This window comes from Lactuca sativa, chromosome 3 (assembly GCF_002870075.4).
Source record: "Lactuca sativa cultivar Salinas chromosome 3, Lsat_Salinas_v11, whole genome shotgun sequence".
Taxonomy (NCBI): domain Eukaryota; kingdom Viridiplantae; phylum Streptophyta; class Magnoliopsida; order Asterales; family Asteraceae; genus Lactuca; species Lactuca sativa.
This window is the reverse complement of record NC_056625.2, coordinates 51,418,790-51,440,592: the sequence shown is the minus strand read 5'-3', so window position 1 is coordinate 51,440,592 and position 21,803 is coordinate 51,418,790. Positions and strand designations below refer to the sequence as shown.

At 33.8% G+C, this 21,803-nt stretch overlaps 1 protein-coding gene, 1 long non-coding RNA gene, 1 other non-coding gene and 1 pseudogene across 3 annotated transcripts; 1 reads left to right on the top strand and 3 right to left on the bottom strand.

The window, feature by feature from the left end:
- Positions 1-8,443: 8,443 nt before the first annotated feature.
- LOC122196992 (uncharacterized) lies at positions 8,444-9,390 on the bottom strand. Its single transcript, XR_006189758.2, has 2 exons — positions 9,039-9,390; positions 8,444-8,959 (listed from the first exon to the last, which is right to left on the bottom strand). It is a non-coding gene; the product is annotated as an uncharacterized LOC122196992 (long non-coding RNA).
- A 754-nt stretch (positions 9,391-10,144) lies between these two features.
- On the bottom strand, positions 10,145-15,609 carry LOC111914427 (callose synthase 12). Its single transcript, XM_023910168.3, has 2 exons — positions 10,256-15,609; positions 10,145-10,150 (listed from the first exon to the last, which is right to left on the bottom strand). Exons 1-2 carry the CDS (start codon positions 15,497-15,499, stop codon positions 10,145-10,147), a joined length of 5,250 nt encoding a protein of 1,749 aa, XP_023765936.1. The 5' UTR covers positions 15,500-15,609.
- LOC111914534 (small nucleolar RNA J33) lies at positions 12,442-12,522 on the bottom strand. The gene has a single exon (XR_002857840.1). It is a non-coding gene; the product is annotated as a small nucleolar RNA J33 (small nucleolar RNA).
- Positions 15,610-17,478: 1,869 nt separating the features above from the next.
- Positions 17,479-21,183, top strand: LOC111914426 (syntaxin-81-like; annotated as a pseudogene).
- The last annotated feature ends 620 nt before the right edge of the window (positions 21,184-21,803 follow it).

The following is a 21,803-nucleotide window of genomic DNA, read 5'->3' as shown; positions in this document are numbered from 1 at the left end:
TAATCACCATCGCTAACACCCCGACTCCCCACAACCTCGACAAGAACGTGGTTGTCAACCTCCAGTTGAAAGCCAATTTCATTCCCTATGGCCACTGTTTGGCGGATTTCATTGGATACAGTCTCATCATGTTCATCAGAACGGATCTGATTCGTAGCTGAGTTGGAAGGTTCTCTATTAAGATCCAAAGAATTGTTGCTGGAAGGGAGAGGATCATTACCATTCTGGGCTGAAAGATTGGAGTGTACAGGAGGAACTTCAGTGATGAGGGGAAGGGAACGACAACCTCTAGCTTTTTTTCTTCTTTTGATTTTAAGATCGCTGCTACAACTCTTAGAGCGGGATGACAAGTCAATACAATGGGCCGTGTGAGCGATATGGGCTGGTGGAGTAGAGTCCGGGACAAGATTAGTGTACACGGAAGGCCCATAATTGTTTTTAGGCCCAATAGTACTAGAATTAGGATCCGCCCCACTACTCATCGGGTCTACGCCATCACTGCATGTAGACTGTAGTACTCCCAATATTTGCGTTCTTGCTTAGTACTTGTGGAATTCCAACCGCCTTGCTTGGATTATCCGCCTTGACTGCTACTTGGGAAATCACCACCGTGGGATCAACAATCGTCATGATTACATTCTCATTATTCTCCAGGACCTCCAGAGACTCTTCAGTTCCGTCGTGACATTTCATCTTCTCCGGATGAACTACCGGTGCACCTTCGGATCGGAATTCTCCATCCTCTAGATCGTTATCATTGTCCTGCAACCATGTCTCAGAGACCCTTTCATCCTCGACGTCTTCATCACTACCTTCTGAGATGGATACGTCATCCACTTTATCGAACTACTGAATAGGTTTGAATGCCGACCAATCATCGGTATATTCAACGACCCCGACCTCATAAATTACGCCATCAACACAGATTTGGATCTCTTCGTTAATCCACTTCATTCTCTTTGTGATTACCCCGACCTTGCCCATAGATAAGTCGCTCCTATCAAGAATATTGTCAAATGGACTTATGACCTGACCAAATCTACTTGCGATCCTAGAGAAGTTGTCAACGTCCCAGAATCTTAGGGGAACTCCAATAATTTTATTTTTTTTTCAATTCATTTTTTTTTATAATTTAGTTTTTCTCTATGTTTGGGTATAAACTAATATTTTAATTTACCAAAAAAAAATATCGAGACTTCTTTACTCGTTTACTGTTTTCTTTTTCCTAATTTTCATCAACAAATATTGTTTTGTCAAATTCTTTGTGTTATTTCGTCTAGTAATCATCTCATTATTTCATTAACTCTAACATATAATTAAATATTATTTCCAATAGTTAACATTTTTCAATAGTTTTTTTTTTTTTTTTTTTTTTTTTTTTTTAATTTTACTTAATTAATCATTGTCTATTTATAATGTTTTATAAAATCTCATCCATTTAATTAATTGTTTTTAAACAAACATCATTTTCTAAAAAATATTTTAATAAGTAGTATCATTAGAAATAAAAGTACATCTGACCTTTATTTCATAAACGTAAAATAAGAAAAAATTAATATGTCATAGTTACAAAAAGTTGAAAATATTATATAGTTGTTGTAATTTATATTTTATAAATAAAATGTGATGAAATCATTGATTGAATAATTCATTAACTAATAAAAAATAAAAATAGTTAAAACTAAAATATAGTTAAGGGTTAAATGAAATACGATTTAAAGAAGAGAGGGTTAAATGTACTATACATGAAAATATTTTGGAGATACCAAGTGATAAATAGTCTAATGCAAATAATATAATAATAAGTCATAAAATTAGCTTTTGGAGATACTTTTAAATCAATTCCATAATTAATTGTATGATTATTTTTGTAAATCTTGTACTTTTTCAAGCCTATTATACTTTTGTTTGTTTATAAAATTTCAATCCACCTAAGGTGTTTACGTTTTGGCTCTTCGTATAAATCATTCTATTTTCCCATGGGTCAAATTACTATAAATATATAAAATACAATGGGTCCAATGGGCAAAGCAATCCGGACCACATGGGCCGGATATACTATTTACATATACTAACCAGTAATCACTATACACAGATTAACAGGTTTCACATATAATTTACCTTTTCCATATGCTAACACATAACATCCATATATATACAAATGATCATTGCATATTTGATGGTTTATAAAACACGAATTTACTTATAAATCATATCATATGTTTCACGAATATTATATACTCTTTATTCATAGATATTGCGTTCGCAATATCAACTACAAATCTCATTATTATTATTTACATCCATTTAATACTCATTTTAATGTGTATTTAGTTTTTTTATAAAGCATCATAGAATCAACCTTAATTGATGACAGTCAATTGATGCCCTTTACTTTAAACTTGTTTGATGGCCTATACAACACATGATAAGCCATCATTAACACAAACAACTCAATTATCTTTACACTAACAGAATTCTTGGCTAGATGCATGTTGATTTGAGCACGCGACAGCTACATTATATATGCCCATAGTCGCACCAAATTTATATGAAGTACTAATTTCAAACATCCACAAATACTAATGTCCAAACTAACCCAAACTTTTGTGACTAAACTTAATTATACATTACAATATTCATCAACTAATTTCAATTCAAATATTTTTGTCTAAATTTCTAAGACATACATTATCTATCAAAATCTATAAAAATACTAAACCGAATATGCAAAAGTAAATGAAAATTTACATCAAAATGCTCTTGTTCTTCTATGGTGCATCAGAATATTTCACTCGATCCATTAATAAGCACAGTAAAGCTCACTTAATTGGACTTTTTTTTTTTTTAACATTTACAAGCGAGAAAAGTTTGAGCCGATAGGGAAATGAGCAACAGGAATTGGTGCGGTTTTTCTGCTCTTGATCACCTTCGTTTTGTGATCTTCATCAACGTTCTGAAGTTTTCTTGATGCACTATTTTTATCATTTCCTTCGTCCATCACCTTGTTTGCTGCACCCGAGAAACAACTAAAGAAACTTACTGATATAATCGCCATCTTAATGGAAGAAGATAAAGAGATTGAAATTTAATTGTATTTTTTTTTTCCGGTAATAAGATTTCTAGAAACGTGTTCAATAGTTAATATTATGGCTGATAACCTTAACAACATTAATTTGCGATATTTATACACCAAAAAAACACTTAATTTCTTGGAAAGTTCCCAGTAATATCTTGGCGAAGGGAGGAGGGTAATGAAATAAAGTAAACTAATACAATTTATGTCTTGACTCTTGACTATTCCGAAAAGTTTCTTTGTTAGTCAAATATATTGAACGAAAGTCACTTTCTAAGGCTTGGCCTTCAAGGACTCGATAGTTAAACTTAAACCACAAATTTAATTGTCCATATGTTGTATGTTGCTCGTTTGAAATTAATGTATATAATACATATACGTCAAGAATTTAATTTTTTCTTATGCGTCAAGAATTACCTAACAAGTAGTTGAAGCAAATTCGATTATGGTGTCATTCACTGTGTTTGAAACAAAACAAAAGAGGCCATATATATACTCTATAGTAGTATGTACTTTTAAGGTATCTTGTATTGTGTTTATACATGTATATATGTAACATTTTTAAATTCTTTTGGCATATTCATTGTTCTTAGGGCAAGTGAAATCTTCTAGGCCTTTCCCATGACATGTGGATGCTTGAGAAAAAGAAGTCGGGTGCATCATGTGAGTTGAAAACAAATGTTTTTGAGTATGATGTAAAATTTGATGCTACTATAACTCATTCATGTACAATTCAATAGCTCTTACGAGACTTTTCCACTGGTAATTTATGTGTGGGTTTATTTTAAAGTCTATACGTTTAGACTTACTTATGGATAATCTAGTTGCTCTCTATATGTCATATAGCAATATATATTGAATCATTTAACATTTGTTTGTAGTATTTACGTCGATGGGAGAATAGTGAAAAGATAATCTATCTTCATTTATGATTTCTTTCATGTTGGGTTTATGAAATCATTAATTACCGTTCTAACTTAACTCTGTTGATGAGTAGTTGATTGGATCGTGCCCAAGGACAAAAAATTGTTTGGATCATTAATTAAAGATTGTTAATTTAAATTAACATGAACAACTTGGTAGTCTAGGTGGCTTACTTCAACTCCTTGCACTTGGGAGCTAGGTTAATAGCTACAAAATTCATTGGTTTGGTTGAGGTTTATGAATCAATTGAAATATGTGTTAGACTTGTTCTCATTGATACGAGTTATTGCAACAAGCTTAAAAAAAACTTCCAAGAACAAAAGTCATGTTAAAAGAAGGTTAAAACATGATTGCTAGATGATTATAATCTCGTTGAACCTCAAAACAAGATTGGAGATTTGGATTCACTTGGAATGCTCAAGGCAAACAATTGTTTGAATATGTATATATAAGTTATGGTGATTATTTTAATGCGGTTGTACTTATAAAAGGATTGGCTCAGATGGACGATGAATCTACCCAAGTATTAATCAAGACCAAGAACTAATCCAACTAATTTATGCAAGTGGACGCGTGTGCACTTTTGACGATTTTGGTAATTACCGGGAATACAATGTTATGAGTTGGATTATATGTACACAACTAAACAAACCCAACATAACTGCCATATTTAATTTGTATCTTCAAGTGATAAAGAATGAAAATTTCGTTTTTATGTTTTTGTTGGGATGAACCAATACTCATACTTTTTCTCATATTTATTTACACAAACTTAACACGCTTACTAGTTTCCTAACACTAATATATTTTGCTTGGGGAGAACGCCGATGAAATTGTTTAAAGTGGAACGTGTCTTTTGATTCATGTCGAACTTTTCTAGAGTGAACAAGTCCAATATTCCTCCTTCAGGCAAGTGTATATTTTAATCGGACCAATGTTTATATTCTGGCCCTGTCTTTATCGACTAAATAAATCTGTTTGTTTATTTATTATTTTTTATTTTTTTTAATAATCTCTTATCCAATGGGTTTATTCTTGAATTTTGTTGGACACTTGTATTTGATTTTCATTTTTTGATGTTTGATATGCTTGACAAAACAAACTGGTTCAAGTTTTTAACAAAACTCTTATACCGCTAGTTTGGATAGTTTGATAATTTAGTTTTTACCCAACGTTTGGTTATAAATAAGGTGTGGTTGGTGATTTAGTATTTTGATTTACCAAAAAAAAGGTATTTAGATTTTTTTTTTTGTTTTTTTTTTCATAAAAACATCTTTGTTCTGTCAATTTCCTTCTGTTACCATTATAATTAGTTCAATTCCATAATGAATTATATGATTATATTTTTGTTAATCTTTTAATTTTAAAGACTATTCTAATTTTGTTGTTTCTTTATTAATTTCAATCCACATCTATTTAAGTCTTTTATAAATCTAATTGCATTAATTCACTATAAATTTACAAAATACATTGGGCCTTAATGTCTAAGCAAACCGGACCATAGTGGGCCGGATGTATTAATAATTTACATATAAACTGTATATAGCATGCATGTATTATGTATATACAAATGATCATGGCATATATCATGATTTATATATAAAACAGGAATTCACATAGAAGAAATCATGTCACATGTTTCACAAATATAATATACTTTTTATCAAGGTTGTAAAAATCGCTAGACGTTAGCTAATCGGTGGACTGGGGTCAAAGGATTAATCGGCGAGGTGGAGATTAATCTGGGACCATTAATTGCTAATTTGTTAGATTTTAACAAATTAAATATGACTAATATCATATAAAAGTTCATAAATACCACTAATATCATAACAAAATAGGTTAATATGATAAACATAGCTCAAATAGTTTCTATTGAGATATAATTTCTTCAAAGTGTTAAAATTTCATCGGGTTCTACTGTTTCAGTCATTTTGTATGCATGGATTAATCGCTAGGCACTCTCTAATCGGTCAAGTAGCGCCTAAGGATTAATTGGAGATTAATCGGGACCTAATCGAGATTTTTACAACCATGCTTTTTATTCATAGATATCACACGTTTGCAATATCAACTATAAAATTCATGATTATTGCATCTACAAAATAATCATTTTCATGTGTACTTAGTTATTATAAAGCATCATAGAATCACCTTAATTGATGACAATCAATTGATACCCTTTACTTTAAACTAGTTTGATGGCCTATACAGCACATGATAAGCCATTATTAACACAAACAACACATAGTACATATCTTACACAAATAGAATGCATGGCTAGGTAAATGTTAGGTAAATGTTAGATTGAGCAAGCAACATGTACATTATATATGCCCATAGTCGACACCAATTTCATATGAACTACTAATTTCAAACATCCACAAATACTAATGTCCAAACAAACCCAAACTTTTATGCCTAAACGTAATTATAATTTATAACGCCAATATCCATCAAGTAAGTTCAATTCTAAATTGCTAAGAGAGACTTCGTTTGTCAAAATTTATAAAAATATTACATTGAATGTATAAAAAAATGAAAAATTTATGAAAATGCTGTTCTTATGGTGTATCAGAATATCCCTACTTGATCCATTAAGCATAGTAGAGCTCACTTCGTGATATTAATTGGACCGATCTTTTTATTTACAAACGTGGAAAATTTGAGCCAATGGGGAAATATGCAACCGGAATTGGTGCACTTTTTATGCTCTTCTTCACCTTTGCATCGTGGTCACCATAAATGTTCTCAACTTCTCTTGATGCACTATTTTTATCATTTCCTTCATCCATCACCTTGTTTGCACCCGAGAAACAGCTAAAGAAACCAGATATAATAGCCATCTTGATCGAAAAAGATAAAGAGATTGAAATTTAGTACTTGTAAAAAAAATCTAGGCAAAAAGAATTCTTGAAATATGTTAATATTATGGCTGATAACCTTAATTAAATTAATTTGCAATATTTATACACCAAAGACAATTCATTTCTTAGAAATTTCCTAATAATTTCTTGGCGTGGGGAGGAGGGTAATGAAATAAACTAATACAATGTATGTCTTGACTATTTTGAAAATTTTCTTTGTTAGTCAAATATATTGTACGAAAGTCACTTTCTAAGCTTGGCCGTCAAGGACTCGATTGTTAAACTTAAACCACAAATTTAAATGCCCATATGTTTTATTTTGCACGTTTAATATATAATGTATAATTTGATTTTTATTATAATAGTTGAATTTTATGTAATATTTAAATATTTATAGAGCAATATATATGTCATACGTATATAGTATTACTTATATATAAGACGATAGATATATAAAAACAAAATGATAAATGATTAAAAAAAAGATATGCTAATATAGGTCTCCTAAATTTTATGATATTTGATGGAGTATAATGTTTAATTGGTAAAGTTGTATAAAAATAGATTATTGATTCGACAATTCACTGCACTCTAAAATGTTTAATTCACTGAAAATGAGCTAAGTGGTTGTTTGATAAGCCTCTAATTATGGTCAAGAACTAGAAGCTCTAGCTAAGTCAGTCTCAAACATACGGTGACTAAAAATATTTGACAGACTTGTCCTTTGCCTACATCTGCTCCTTTTTCCTTCTTCACTCAACGCCCCCTTACTCCAATGATGCCCTCCTCACGCACGCGCCCCTTACCTCGGTAACAAATACTTATTTAAGACATGTGTTTTTTAATAAAGTATGTGTCACAATTTTGTTCTATAAATATATATTCTATACGGTATAAATAAATAAGACATTATCATGCCATTTCGAGAAAAGATAATGGGAAGTAATGTGACGTTACGATGGCTTCTATAAAATGAGGTGAGGAAAAATGAGATGCTCCCATGCCTATTGTCCTTTCATTTTTGTCAAGAAAAGTTGTGACAAAATATCACGCTAAAGAAAACCGTGTCACTATTCCATATAACTTATTTGGTAGACAGTTTTCGGACTAAGAGGCTGTTTGGCAGGATCTGAATTTTTAAGAGATCTGAATTTCTAAGAGGGTCTGAACTTTTAAGATCTGAATTTTTAAAATGTTGTTTGGTTGAAACCTCTGAATTATTGTGCTGAATTATCAAAATGACCATTTTACCCCTGTGCTGAATCACCAATTTTTCAAAGTATGTTCCTAGAATCCATAATTTATCAAAATATCCAATTAAATCAAACTCCATATGATATGAATCATTCACCAAACGTATGTTATCTTTGTGTTCTATTTCCAATCGTGTATGTAAAGTCAACAAATTGATGTCTATATGGGTTGAAACAACATCTACAGTTATACTCAACATTATTGTATGATCCGTAGATAATAATCATTCTCTCAATGATTATGCACCTTTTTTAAAGATTAAAGGTTCTTTTATTCCCTACCTTGCAATTCATGCGGATGCCATATTAGAGGCTGGAAAAGATGATGTTGAAATTGTGTCACATAAGCAATTCTTGGACAATAAAATACTAACAAAAAACCTGTCCTCATGACATATTCATCTAACAAATAACCAAAGTCACCATGTTTTTTAATAGACATAAATATTCTCCATAACTACCAACACAACACACCATCTAAACCTCAAATAATGAAAAGGAAGCAAGCAGCTCTCTCTTTCTCTTTCAAGCAGACTTCTCTTTGGTGTAAGATCTGACCACAAAAGCCAAACCCAAGATCACAAGAGGCACAATAAACTGTAATATCTTAATAACAAACTCCGAAGTCTTGTCATGATTGTAGTTGCTATCAGCAGGTTTAACATAAGCACGCTTCTTCCAAGCCAACGCTCAACCTGCACTTTGCACCCCCTTGTAAAACCCAAAAAACAACCCTCCAAACTCGATCAATCAACCAAAAATCTGGAAAAAATCGAAGGAAGAACACAACTCCAGAAAAAAAAAAAATCCCCAGCTCTAAAAATCGACTTTTAGGGCTTCTGATTTTAGAAAAAAAATAAATAAACAACAGTCAATCTATGAATTGAAAACCGATTTTTAGGGCAAGAAAGAAAAAACCTATTTATGAACCGGTAAGAGGGAAAAGGGACTGTGGTTTCGGAGTCGTTGTTAGGGATGTCGACGTTGGTGTCGCTGGCGGGGATGGCGCATTAGTGGTGGGAGGCCGACGGAGGGTTGCAGATCGGAGATGGAGCGGGAGGGAGCAGGGGGCGGTGGTGTTGATGGAGTAGAAAGAGGTGAAGAAGATGGTCACTGTATGTTATTAGGGGTATAGAGGAATACGCGTTTCTTTTTTCAATTCAAACATGGTTTCCTGTCTGAAAAATTAAGAGGTTTTTAATAAATTAAGAGACTTTTATTCAGAGGCTACCAAACACACTGAATCTGAAAAATTAAGAGATTGCCTCTTAATTTTCTAATTAAGAGGCAAACAAACAACCCCTAAATCGTAGCTAAGTGGTATTAGATATGTTACTGACTTCTACAATAAACTTCTACGTTAATACCAACATATTTTTTTTTATCATTTATTTAAATAAAAGAAATATCTTAAAATTTAAACATTAATGTGTTAGTTTGTTATTTCATTAAGAAATACTTTTATGTTTTACATGCTCACCTTGATAATAATAAAAGTTAAAATATAAGATTCTTTAGTGTCATTATAAATACATTTTTATATACATAGATAATATATTACAATACATAAAAATATAATCATAAGCTTAAAATGTGTGATATATTATTATAAATATCATTAAAATAAGGAGTGTAAGTGGCTTGGAAATAATGGAGTCATGCCATTGCAAATGTTTTGAAAGCTTCAACTATGGATGACCTTTGCTCGGCATTTGGAGGTGCCTATACTCCATTTACAAGCAAGTAAAGGTAGTATGGCAACCATGCTATGCTCACCAGCCACCACCCATTAATTTTAGTAGGAGGGAGATGAAAGAAAACCTCAAATTACATAAAACAATCAGATTAATTAACAGATAACTTTAGTTTTGATCTTCTAAAGTACAACCATTTTCATGAAATCAGATCTTAATTATTTTACAGACACAAGCACACTTTGACATATAATAATGCAAAACAAAGAAGGAATGCCATATTGCCCGACAAGACAAACACAAAAGTCGTCACACAGTATAAAAGATGCATCAATCCTGCAACAGAAATAAAATATCACAGGTCATTAACCAACATTATGTTGTAGCAAGATAAAGAACTAATTATACAATTAAAACTTGAAGAATTCCAAAATTTATTACCTGGAATCGTTGTTTACGTTTTGGTTTCCCTTTCAACAACCATTTCGCATATCCCAAACCCCTACTAAATGCTTCATTGAAAAGGATTCTGGTTTGCATTGACTGTGACCCCGGAAACCATGATAAAGCAGCCACTGGTGCCAAAACAATCATCCCAAACATCATATCGTACATGCGAGCAATCGAGACAACAGTCTCCCACAACTGAGCTTTCTCCAAAATGGTTCGGAACAATTGGGCAATCAAAAGAACACCCCACCCAGTGGGAAGGAAGACCAACAAACTCGTTAACAGATCAAGAAGCTTGAACTGTGTGAACACCATAAGAACAATTATTGTAAGTATTCCAAGAACACTAACAAGGAACTGAATCAACCGATAGTAGATATGTTTTCTCACAGAATACTTTGTACGTGCGTATACGATAGTCATATAAGCTACAAGAACCACAGCCATGCAGATCCAAGAAAGGAAGTAAACAGCAATGCTTTTACTACCGGCAGCAATACCCAACTTATAAACCATTCCATACTGGAAAAAGAAAAACCGTAAATCCAAAATAATTTCCGAACACTTTCCATATACACCAGTTGTTCTCAGATGATCCTGTTCATCATACCACCACTTTTCCCAGCTCTCTTCAGGTGTTGCAAGCACACTACCTCGAAAGTGTATCCAGTTGATGAAATCGTAAAAATCGCCAACTGTTTTTAACCAATCGAACCCAGAAGGATTGAAAACAAATGGTGCCATGATCCATGAAACCACAAGGAACCAACTTGAAATGGTCAATGCAATGTAGGCAAATGTTCCTTTAGCAACAGGGCTATAGAAAACATAAATGATTAGGATCAAACCAAGTTCAATCGCCTTTATAAAATGACTACGAGCATAGAGTCTGTAATTCTCAGCAAAACTTGTGTGATGCACCACAAAACCACGCCCTGTTGCCCTGTATTTTGCTCCACCGTGAAGGATGGTTCGACCAAAGTAATGAGAACGGGTTCCCACAGAAAATGTGTAGAATACAGAGGAAAGTTGTAGCTGCATTACTATGAAATCCCAAATTGCTGAGAAAAATCCGAATTCAAGAGTGTTTTCGAAAATCATGGGCAAGACAGTGAGAAGACCAAGCTGGACAAGAAACTGCTGGTTTAAAATCGTAGCCAAAGCATTGTTTGTGTTAGCATTGTCCGCTACAACATTCTCGACCCCACTCAATGCCAGATATAACCGACTCCATAAAAAGGCATATACAGCTAACGAAATCATCATGGTGTTGAAAAAGAATCCAACTGTTGTGTAGAAAAACGAAAGCATTCTGAAGAAATCGAGTCTATGGCCCAATCTGTAAACGTCTCTACTAAGAACTTGTTCGCCGTTTCCGCTTGCAACTTTTGCTTCGAACATGGATACTTGGTTTAACCCGACATCCCTTCCTTTTCCGACTTGTATGTACTCATGGTGAGTCACGTTTCCCCCTCTTAAGGTGCAGTTAAAACCAGCAAAAATGTCTTCACTTAAGTTGATTGGTTTCGATGCTTTACTGATTCCACCACGAGTTAAGAACCAAAATCTATCAAACACATCTGGATGCCCATAATGAAACCGGATTTTCAAAGGGTTTGCCAAAACGCGTTGGCCCAATGTCACAAAGCTTGTTTCTTGAGCCGACATGAACCAAGCAAGGGAAGAGACAGAACCCGTAAAGATATGTTCCCTAACTCCCAAAATTTGTGGCCTATGAATACCATATGAAACTTTGAACTCCTCAAGTAAATTCCTCATCTTAAGAGCCTCCTCAAAATAGTTGTCTTGATTCATATCAATGGTCTGAACCGCATCCCCCCGAGTAAAAATAAGTGCATGGTTCTGATTCTCCGGCTTTCCCTCGCCAAGCTTCAAAGGACCCGGCAACTGTATCCGATAAACTTCAACTTCTCTTTCCAAAGTCCAATCATACTTGACGAGAACAGAATAATAATCTATTCCAACTCTTGTGGACACCTCATCAACATAGGCCACACGAAGATCTTGGTTTGCTATCATTAAATACAAAATCTCATTAGCATTAGGATCCTTTTTCGCCTTTTGAGTCCCATATATCTGACAAGCAACTATGTACGTATATTTTATCGACTCCATTCCACGCTTATAACATGTTTCCAAAGCATTAACCCCATCAGTATCAATGTTCTCCTTAGATGCCGCATCAAACAAGTTTAGCTTCTGAAGTGCTCGAGAATTGTACATCATTCCCCTAACTGTGCGAGCAAGGGTCTGGCCTCTGTATGATGCCCAAAGCTGAAGTTCTCTGAGCTTAGTTGTCCACAACTCATCCTCTGAGACAAGCCCTTGGCGACGCATTCGTTGCAAAAAGTTGGCCCATTCATCAGCATAAACGGTCTTTAGATAATAAAGAATGGAAACCCCATCCTCGTTTTCTGTAACAAGTTGTTCTTTTTGGTACACTACATCTTCATTGTAGTAGGGTGTCAAGACACTGAAAGCCATCATCTTCTCAACTACAGGAGCATGAGGTATGTTCATAAACAAGGAGTTACTGAAGAATGCAAGTCGTCGCCTGGCCTCAATATTCACAGGAATATTGTTCAACAAGTCAGGTGATGTGAGAATCATGTGGAGTCTTCGAGTCTGTCGATAGAAAACCTCATCGCTTGGATCAGGCAACTTGACAACATTTTCTAAAAACAGCCGCAATGAACCTGCGCCTGAAAGCGGCCAGCTGTCAGGAACCAAGCCGTCGTCTATAAGCTCCTTTATGGTCCTTTTCTTTGTGAAGAAATCCCTTATGAAAAGCTCGTAAAGTTCCTGTAGCGTGTTATCCACTTTCTCAAAAACTTTCTTCGACTTTATGATCAAATCGACAAGAGTGACCAATTTTTCATGAATCATGGGAAGGGCGGACATGTTAAACGTATTAGTAAACATGCGGATATCAATTGAGTTTTCGATTTCTTCAAACAGTTTTCTGAGAATTGCGATTTCTTGCGTTTCGTCCTCTACGATCGAGAGCAGCAACTTCTTGACACTGTCGTAAGTTTCTATAACCGAACAACGTCTGTACTCATTCTTTTGGATCTTATGCCATAACCACTCGTCTCCTGTATCAGCCAACTCTTTTGCCTGGTTGATAGCAAGATATAACTCTTTACAAAGCAGAAAACACGGCCATCTTAGGACTCTACCATTCCATGTATCTCGAGGCATCTCAAGAAGCTCAAATTCCTCATCACTAACAATGTCTTCTTTTCTAAAATTCAGAATTATTTCATTCCATGTCGCTGCAAATTTAAAGGCCTCAACTTCGTTTGATTCAATTTTCTTGAAAGGCAGGCCAAGACCATACCTTAATCGCAATCGATGAAGGCGATCTCTAGCCATGCCCCATTGAGTTTTAATCAAGTTGATAGGAACTAGCGACAACTCAACTGGCATGAGATTATATCGTATTGCACCAGCAAAAAACTGAAACCTCAATTTCAGTTGTTGCATGTTGCGGATCTCACCCAAATGGCTAAACAACCCAACACCGGCACCCACAAATGAAGAATAAATGGAGTACCAGATTTGTAAGTCCATCAAATAGATCAATACAACTGGTAGCCAGATAAGGCCAACCGCAAACCTGTTGCTTTTACTAAAGAACTGATGCCATTCGTATGTGATGTTGGAGTGGTGTAAGAGGTCTTTAGTGGGATGAATCATTGGTTTGATCTGAAAGAAGTAACTAAAACAAAACTTTGTGGCGAGAACCATGATCCAGAACATAGAATACTTCATCCTATCAACCCATCCTTCCTTAAGTCCTCGGCCTACAAAAGCTCTAGTCTGAAACCACCATGTTATCGTGTAGAAGACTCTCCAGTTAGTAGTCTCGATCAAGTCAGTAGGAATTGGAAAAATGAAGAGGACTGGTGCTAAGACTTGAGGGATGATGAAGACGAATGCTGTCTTGAGGAAAATTATGATTTCCTTAGTAGTGTTATCTGACCAACCCATATCCTTCTTTTTCTGACTCCAGATTCTAGCATACAACGTCGCAAAAACAGTAATCCAAACAATCGAAACACTGATCTTCAACGCCATTCTTACACCAAGCCAGAAAGAAGTCTCTCTGGAAACCAGTTTATACTGCATCACAACATCGAGAAGAGCTTTCAGGAACCTTAGGGAACTCCAAGTTATGAACACACTCAAAAGCTCTGCTTGAACATCTTTGTCGTTTAAAGCGTGCAACTGAGGATCGTTGGAATCTTTCCACGCAACAATGATGGCAGCTTGTAGATAGAGGAACAACATAGTCCACAACTTATCGAAGCTTCTAAATAGGTTCAGAAAAGATCTCTGCTCAACGAAACCCGTCTTCCCTTCCCACTTTTCTTTGCTTTTTGTCTCAAAGAAATTACTCCCGATTTCCATAGGCCATTTCAATTTCTCGAAACAACTTCTACTCCAAAAGTACTCGTTGATGTCATCATAATTCCTCCAATTAGAATGAGGTGTTGTGCCGTTTTTACTGTTGCTTACCTCGGCCTTGATAATATTGTAAATTGGTTTAACAATGCGATTCAAAAATGAGTTTTCCCCATAAATTGATGGCAAAACAGGCCTACCGGTGTTCTCATCGATGTATTCATCTAGAATTTTATTCAGTTCCTCAGCCATATGATGAAATATATAACAAATACACTCAGGCATGAAGCGTAGATTCGCGGACTCGCCCCAAATGAGTAGATAGAGTGCAGCATACAGTAGGTCTCTGTCGGCGCCGGAGGATGTGGTGACCCAGACGCTGGATTTACGGCCAAGAAAAGAGCACCAGTGCGTGTAGTTCTTGAGCAACTTAACGCGAAAGCGGCGTAGCATGGCGGGGTCGAGGGTGTTAATATTGTCGGGTGGTGGCTGCAACCGCATCTGGGCGTTAGCGAGGTGGAGAACGAGGTGCTCCCGTTGGTTTAACACGTTGTGACGTTGGAAACCGAACAAGATGCCAAGCCAGTCGAGGAGGTCGTCGTTGGGTTGCAGTTGGATAGAGGGTGATCTGCGGAGGTCAACACCAGCCTCCAGAGCAGCAATGGCAGCATGTACTTCCGGGAAACGGTGGGATGGATGATCAGGGTGTAAGTTGTTTAATGGGATTATGTTATAGATTGTTTCATCGGATCTTGGGTCGGGATTCCGTGAACGGTTAGACGGCGGAGGGCGCTGCGTGCGAGTCATATGGCGGCGATCGAAGTTAAAAAATTTAGTTTAAGACGACTATTGAGTTGATGAGAAAGACCTGAATGCAAGGTGTTGATATGGGAGAGAAATGATTAGAAAAGCATGAGGTGGCGCCCATGACCAAGTGTGATTACAATTACAAATGTCATGCATATGCATGCACTAGCAAGTCTACCACTACAAGAACAAAGTACCCAATAATAGTGGACACCAACTTCAGATCACTAATGACTAATCTAATATTACAAGTTGTTTGTATATTATTAATTATTTCTATTTATATTTGCATGGATGATGATTATATAGAATAAAAAATCATTACTATATTTTTAATATTCATAATAATGGATTAAGTATTTACATTTGAATATATTTATATTTATATTAATGAATATTCGCACAACAAGAATTAATTAATTAGAAATTTATGAATATTTTTGTGTATAAACAGCAATGATCATTGTACGGAATATACATTTTTATGCCTTTTATTATTTAATCAAATATTTTAATAATTAAGATAAATAATATAAATTATAATTTCGTAGTTGTTATCACCATATATGTTGTTTTTGAAGGTTTTATATTTTAATAAGTGGTCTACAAAAGCGGTACAACTTTTTTTAAACGGAAAAAACAGAAAATGTATATTCAACGGTTTATCTTTTACAAATACAATTATAATTGATATAGACAACCTTGAAATTTTCGACAATTTTAAGAATAATTATAGAGGCTCCCACGACAAAGGTCACTACATGTGTTGGTCTGATTTCTTTTTCTTTTTTGTTTTTTCTTTAGGAGTTTTCCCATTAGCTTTAATCATCACCAAAATCAACTATGGTTGGCCAGATGGGCGTTTATTTAGTTAATTAGCTATACTAGGTGTGAGACCCGTATATTATACGAGTTGATTAAAACAAAATGTTAATATAAATGATTAAATGGAAAATTTATTTGAATTTGAATTTTGAGATAACTGGAAATTATGAGAAAAAAACATGCAAAAAATAAATAAATTAAAATTATGTGTTTAGTTATCAAATTTGTGTACTAAACGGGTAAATTATAACAAAATGCTAAACACAAAGGTTTAAATTGTAAATTTATTTGAAATTGAAATTAAAACTTAGAATTTGAAATTTGAAATTAATACTCATTATGGTATGTTTAATTTATGGAAGTTATATTAATGATATATTGGAAATAAAAAATGAAGTAAATGACAAATGGAAAATAAATATATCTTAAAATTATGACAAAATCACATGTGACCAATTGAATAAGAGAATGACATGTGGCAAAACCATTATTATTTATTAGGGTAAATAATATAATACTAATATGCATTTACTTCTTTTTAATTTCATTAAAGTTTAAATATACACCATGATGTGTTGTAATATGATGATATGATGTATACGAATAACGCATGCAAATTCAAAACAAAAAACCATAAGACATTATTAAATACATGAGGATTGCAAATGGTTCTTGATCAACAATGTTAATGGGGAGAGAAAAGTATGATCCACTACAAGAAAATTCCTTTTTAGTGACCAATGTTTTAGTGACGACTAGAAATCTGGTCACTAACAACAATCTTTAGTCACCATATATAAAGTGGTCACTGATAGTTATACATATTTAGTGATGAATCAGAGATAGTTGTCATTGAGTAGTCACTAACAATTATTATTATTATTTATTTCATAACAAACTAAAATTAGTGGTCACTGATTTAATATTTAATGACCAAAAGAAATTATCATTGCGGTGGAGACTTAGTGACCAAAAATGGTGGTCATTAATTGTTATTTGTTTTTTTTAAAAGGGTTGGCATCCTATATAATTTTTAAGATTTTTTTATTAGTTAAAATTACTTTTTTTGAAAAAAACAATTAAAAATAGTTACCTATTAGTTGACTTTTGATAAAAATTGTCTTAATAGCAGCACTAGAAGTTGGCTAAATAAAAAATCGTCATCCCTTTTTATCAATCGATCACCTGAACCACATAAAAACTCGAACCCTAGACTCTCGTTCCTCTTTCTCTCGCCGGAAACATCTACCAAAAACTCTTTTGTTTCCTCCCGTCTTGTTCCTTTCTTATTTCGTTCAAACCCTAGTAGACTCCTTGTTTGATTTGTGGTTCGATTTCTGAAAATTAATTTGCACTCTAAATTTGTACATGATCGATTTCTAAAAATTGATTTCTCAGAGTGTCAGCCGAGATTTATGAATGTTAGGTCGCGCCACCATGACGACCGCCACCGACACCATGTTGACTACCCTAACAACTCACCTCAACCATTCTCCAAATTTCAGAAGCGCGTTTGAAGATTAAGCTCAGATTACTTCATCTTCATGGTAGATTGATTAAGTTACTGTTATTAGTGTATCCAGGTAAATACTCTTCAGGTATGGAACACAATTCATCTAATTTATCTCTTAAGTTATCGATTGTTTGTGGTTTTTACAGTTTGGTAGACTTGATTAATACCAAATTAGGGTTTTGATTATTTAGTAGTGGTTTAACGTTGATATAGTTCCTAATTTGGAATTTCAATTTTGCTTCTATCTGAGTTCTAATTATTCAAATGTGAATATGAATCAAATGTAAAGCTTAGCATGTGATAATTAAGGAAGTTTGATGTTTTAAATTTGTAGGCAGAGGACGAAATTGGAATAAACCCAATAAAGTATACTATGAGAGCTCTTAGAAAGCGTCTTCTTGAGGAGGAGGGATCTTATCCCCTACTTTTACAACTATCTCAAAATATATTGCTTCTCAGGTTCTATTTACCTATACTACAAGATCCAAGAATAAGCATATAGTATAGCTTTATATTGTTCTTGTGATCGGAACATATCCTATATTTTTTTAACAATAACATTTGTATTAACCAACAAAGCCAACATGTAGCTGACACAAACAAAATACAAAGACATCAACACTAACACCCCTAAATAAAGACTAAAACCTAAACCTTAGATATAAAATTTCAACATTAAGAGGTAAAAGGTAGCCCCATATGCAAAATTCAAAAGCAACCACTCAAAATTCCATTAACGCCCGTAAGCTTGAGAAAATTTCCAACTGTAAGCATCCCCAACAAAATATGAGTAGCACCCAAACTAGTCATTAAAAAGATAGAAATTGGACATAATGAAAGTCATTTTGATTTGTTTGAGACCTTGAAACACAGAAAAACAACTTCTCAAGGTGAATAAACCATTAGGGCCATTCATTGACCTGTATGGGAACATCTTAAATTGAAAACTTTTAGAATTTTCTGCCAAATACAACAACATACTTCTGTCTATAAAGCATTAAATAGCAACTAACTTCCATGATCATCCTTATTTCAGACCCACCTTGAATTTTGTACACATCAAAGTAGACATACTAGAGCCATCTTTTTGCCAATATCCCTTAGCAAGTTAGCATAAGTATGTTGCTCTAATTGAAATACAAAACACCAATCCTAAGTATAAGTAAAGTGGTTCAAGTACTGAGTTTGTGATTAATGGCTAATTTGGTATAAAATGCAACTGAATTTTGCAGGCGTGTTGTTAGTTTGATAAGTTGCTTCTTTTTTATAAATGGCTCATTGGTGTTTTTATAAATTGCTTTTGTGATTAAGTATGAGCTCTATTGCTAAACTTGAATAATCGTCGATTGATATTATATCATTCTTTAGGTATCCCTAAATTATAGTTTTCATACTTCGATTTTGCGGAAAAAGTCCTAGAGAATGTGGGTGCATCATGTGTTACCAAAACTTGTGTACAATTCTGTTGATCCATCTCCTGCTCCTTCTCTTCTTATGGTATAAGCTTTACTTTCACATATTTCTCTCTTCTAAAACACATACATTTCAAAGGTTGTTGATAAATTCCAAAACTTGTGTACAAATTTAAGAAAGTTCTTAGTTGATTGCAGTGTTATTGGGATATTCGCGAGAAGCAAGTAAGTTAGTTCCTAAATATGTTCAATGTTGAAGACTTGAAAGATGTTGTCAATATAAGAGCTCTATATTTGGGATTTAATGAGGTTTGTTCTCATTTCCTGTATTAACCATGTTTGACAAATCTTTGTCCTATTTCATCATTATTTCCTCTAATGATTTTGTGGTGCATAATTACCATCAGCAGGCCAAAGGGGCAGCTCTAATGTCATTTCTCATCATGCACAATCCTCATGAAAGATTACATTTCACCAAAGCTGCATTAAAAATAGTTAGCTACAAAAATATTATTTCTTGTATAAGCACCTATATATTAAAATGTTTTCCTTACTTTATTTTTCAGCTAAAAAGCATCCAGTGAATTATGTAGATCCTCATCACACCAAAGAAGAGGAAAGAGACATCATTAAACATGTAGTAAGACTCTAAAAACTATCTTTGATCCAAGGGCACAATATTCATTTTTAAAGGTTAACAGAAGTTCATTAACTCAGACTCGCATTAACCAAAAATGTTATGGTACATCAAAATAAGGACCAATTTTGCAAAAATGAACTTTTTAGGACCAATATCAAAAAATTCAGCTAAACACAGGGACCAAAAATGTAATTGACACCAAGTTTTACAATACATAACTTTTTTTATAGGTTAGTGTTTTTGTAAAACCCTACAAAGAACAAATTGCCATTCTAAAAACCAACATAACTGATGAAGAAGCAAATGCAAAAGGATGGCTTGGAATTATGATGATTTCGTTTTATATTTATGTTTATTTATTTTTTTGAATTACAAGTTTTAATTTTAAGTGAAAGTCTTCATTCAGTGTCATCATAGTTTGATCAACTGACAGTTGTACGCTTTCAAGAAGCTATGCCAACAGTTCGACAACAAGGCTTAGATGATGACACTCGTGCTCTTCAGGTATTTGCAAACTACATATTTAGTTCTCTTGCTTATCAAAATTATGGATTTGGTCCCTAACTTGAGAAATTTAATCTTTTTTTATCACCATATTTGTATGTATTGTTAAACTCTGCATAATGACCATACTACCCTTATAGGTGGAGTTATTGAGACTTCTTGATGTTGCACATTATACTGAAACAAAGATGGTAGAGATGTCAGCAACTCAACATTGAATCATCTAATGTCAACACATGTCTTGCGATAGGCTCAACAAATTGAGTGTTTGTAAGATCAGGTGAGAAATAGCAGTGTACTTTACTATTTGTACCAATATAGAGGCAATATGCTTTGTTTTTTTCACTTATTTACCATAATAGCAACATGCTTACATTTATTTACCTATAATTAATAGCAATATATGGTGAATAAAGTAGAATGTTATGTTTGGTAGCATTTGATTGAATGGTTTTATTTATTTATTTATTTATTATAGGCAGTTGAAGCAACAAGGAATGTTGAGATGGGTAATAAGGAGCTAATCAAGCCATCCAGAGGAGCAACAAGAGGAACAACAACAAAATAATTTTTCTATTAGTATTCATTGTTGTTTTTACTTTTACTATTCTTTTTCTTAACCGGTATAATTAATTAATACTTAAACCGATGGACTCATCATTTAACTTAGGAAGTATGTTATTTATTTATTTATTTTATTTGCAATTTTAAGAGCTAAAATTGTAAACTGACCCCACCGTACATAATTTTAGGTTTGAGGATGCAAAAAATAAGAACGTACCTTTATTGATATGTTGACTCTATCATTACACTAAACTTAGTGACGACTTTTTGGTCACTAGATGAGTGACGACTCTTTGTGGTCACTGGTTGAATTAAACAGTGACAACTTTTTGTGATCACTAATGGATAAAATAGTGACGACTTCTTTTGATTAGTGGCTACTTTTAGTGATGGAATGAGTCATCACAGAGATAGTGACGATTATATTTTAGTCACTATTTAGTGACCATTATATATTTTGGTCACTATATCACTTTAGTGATGGACCTATAGTGAGGAAAAGTGACGACCAGAATTTTGGTCACTAAATCACTTAATGACGACTCTTTCAATTGTTGGTGACCATTTATTTTCGTCACTAATCGACAGTTTTTTTGTAGTGATGGAATGATATGAAAATTGATTGGATTTATATTTTTATCTTGATTTATCCCATACTTGTTTGCCCATTTAAGGCCTTTGTTATTGTATCTTGTTATGTTTTTAAAAAGATAACAAGATCCTTTTATTATGGTATCAGAACAAGATCCTTAACTGCTTTGTGAAAACCCTAAATCGCCTCCATGGCCGGCAATGAAGGTAACTCCAACAAAAACAAAAACACGCCGGATCATGACTCGCCTTACT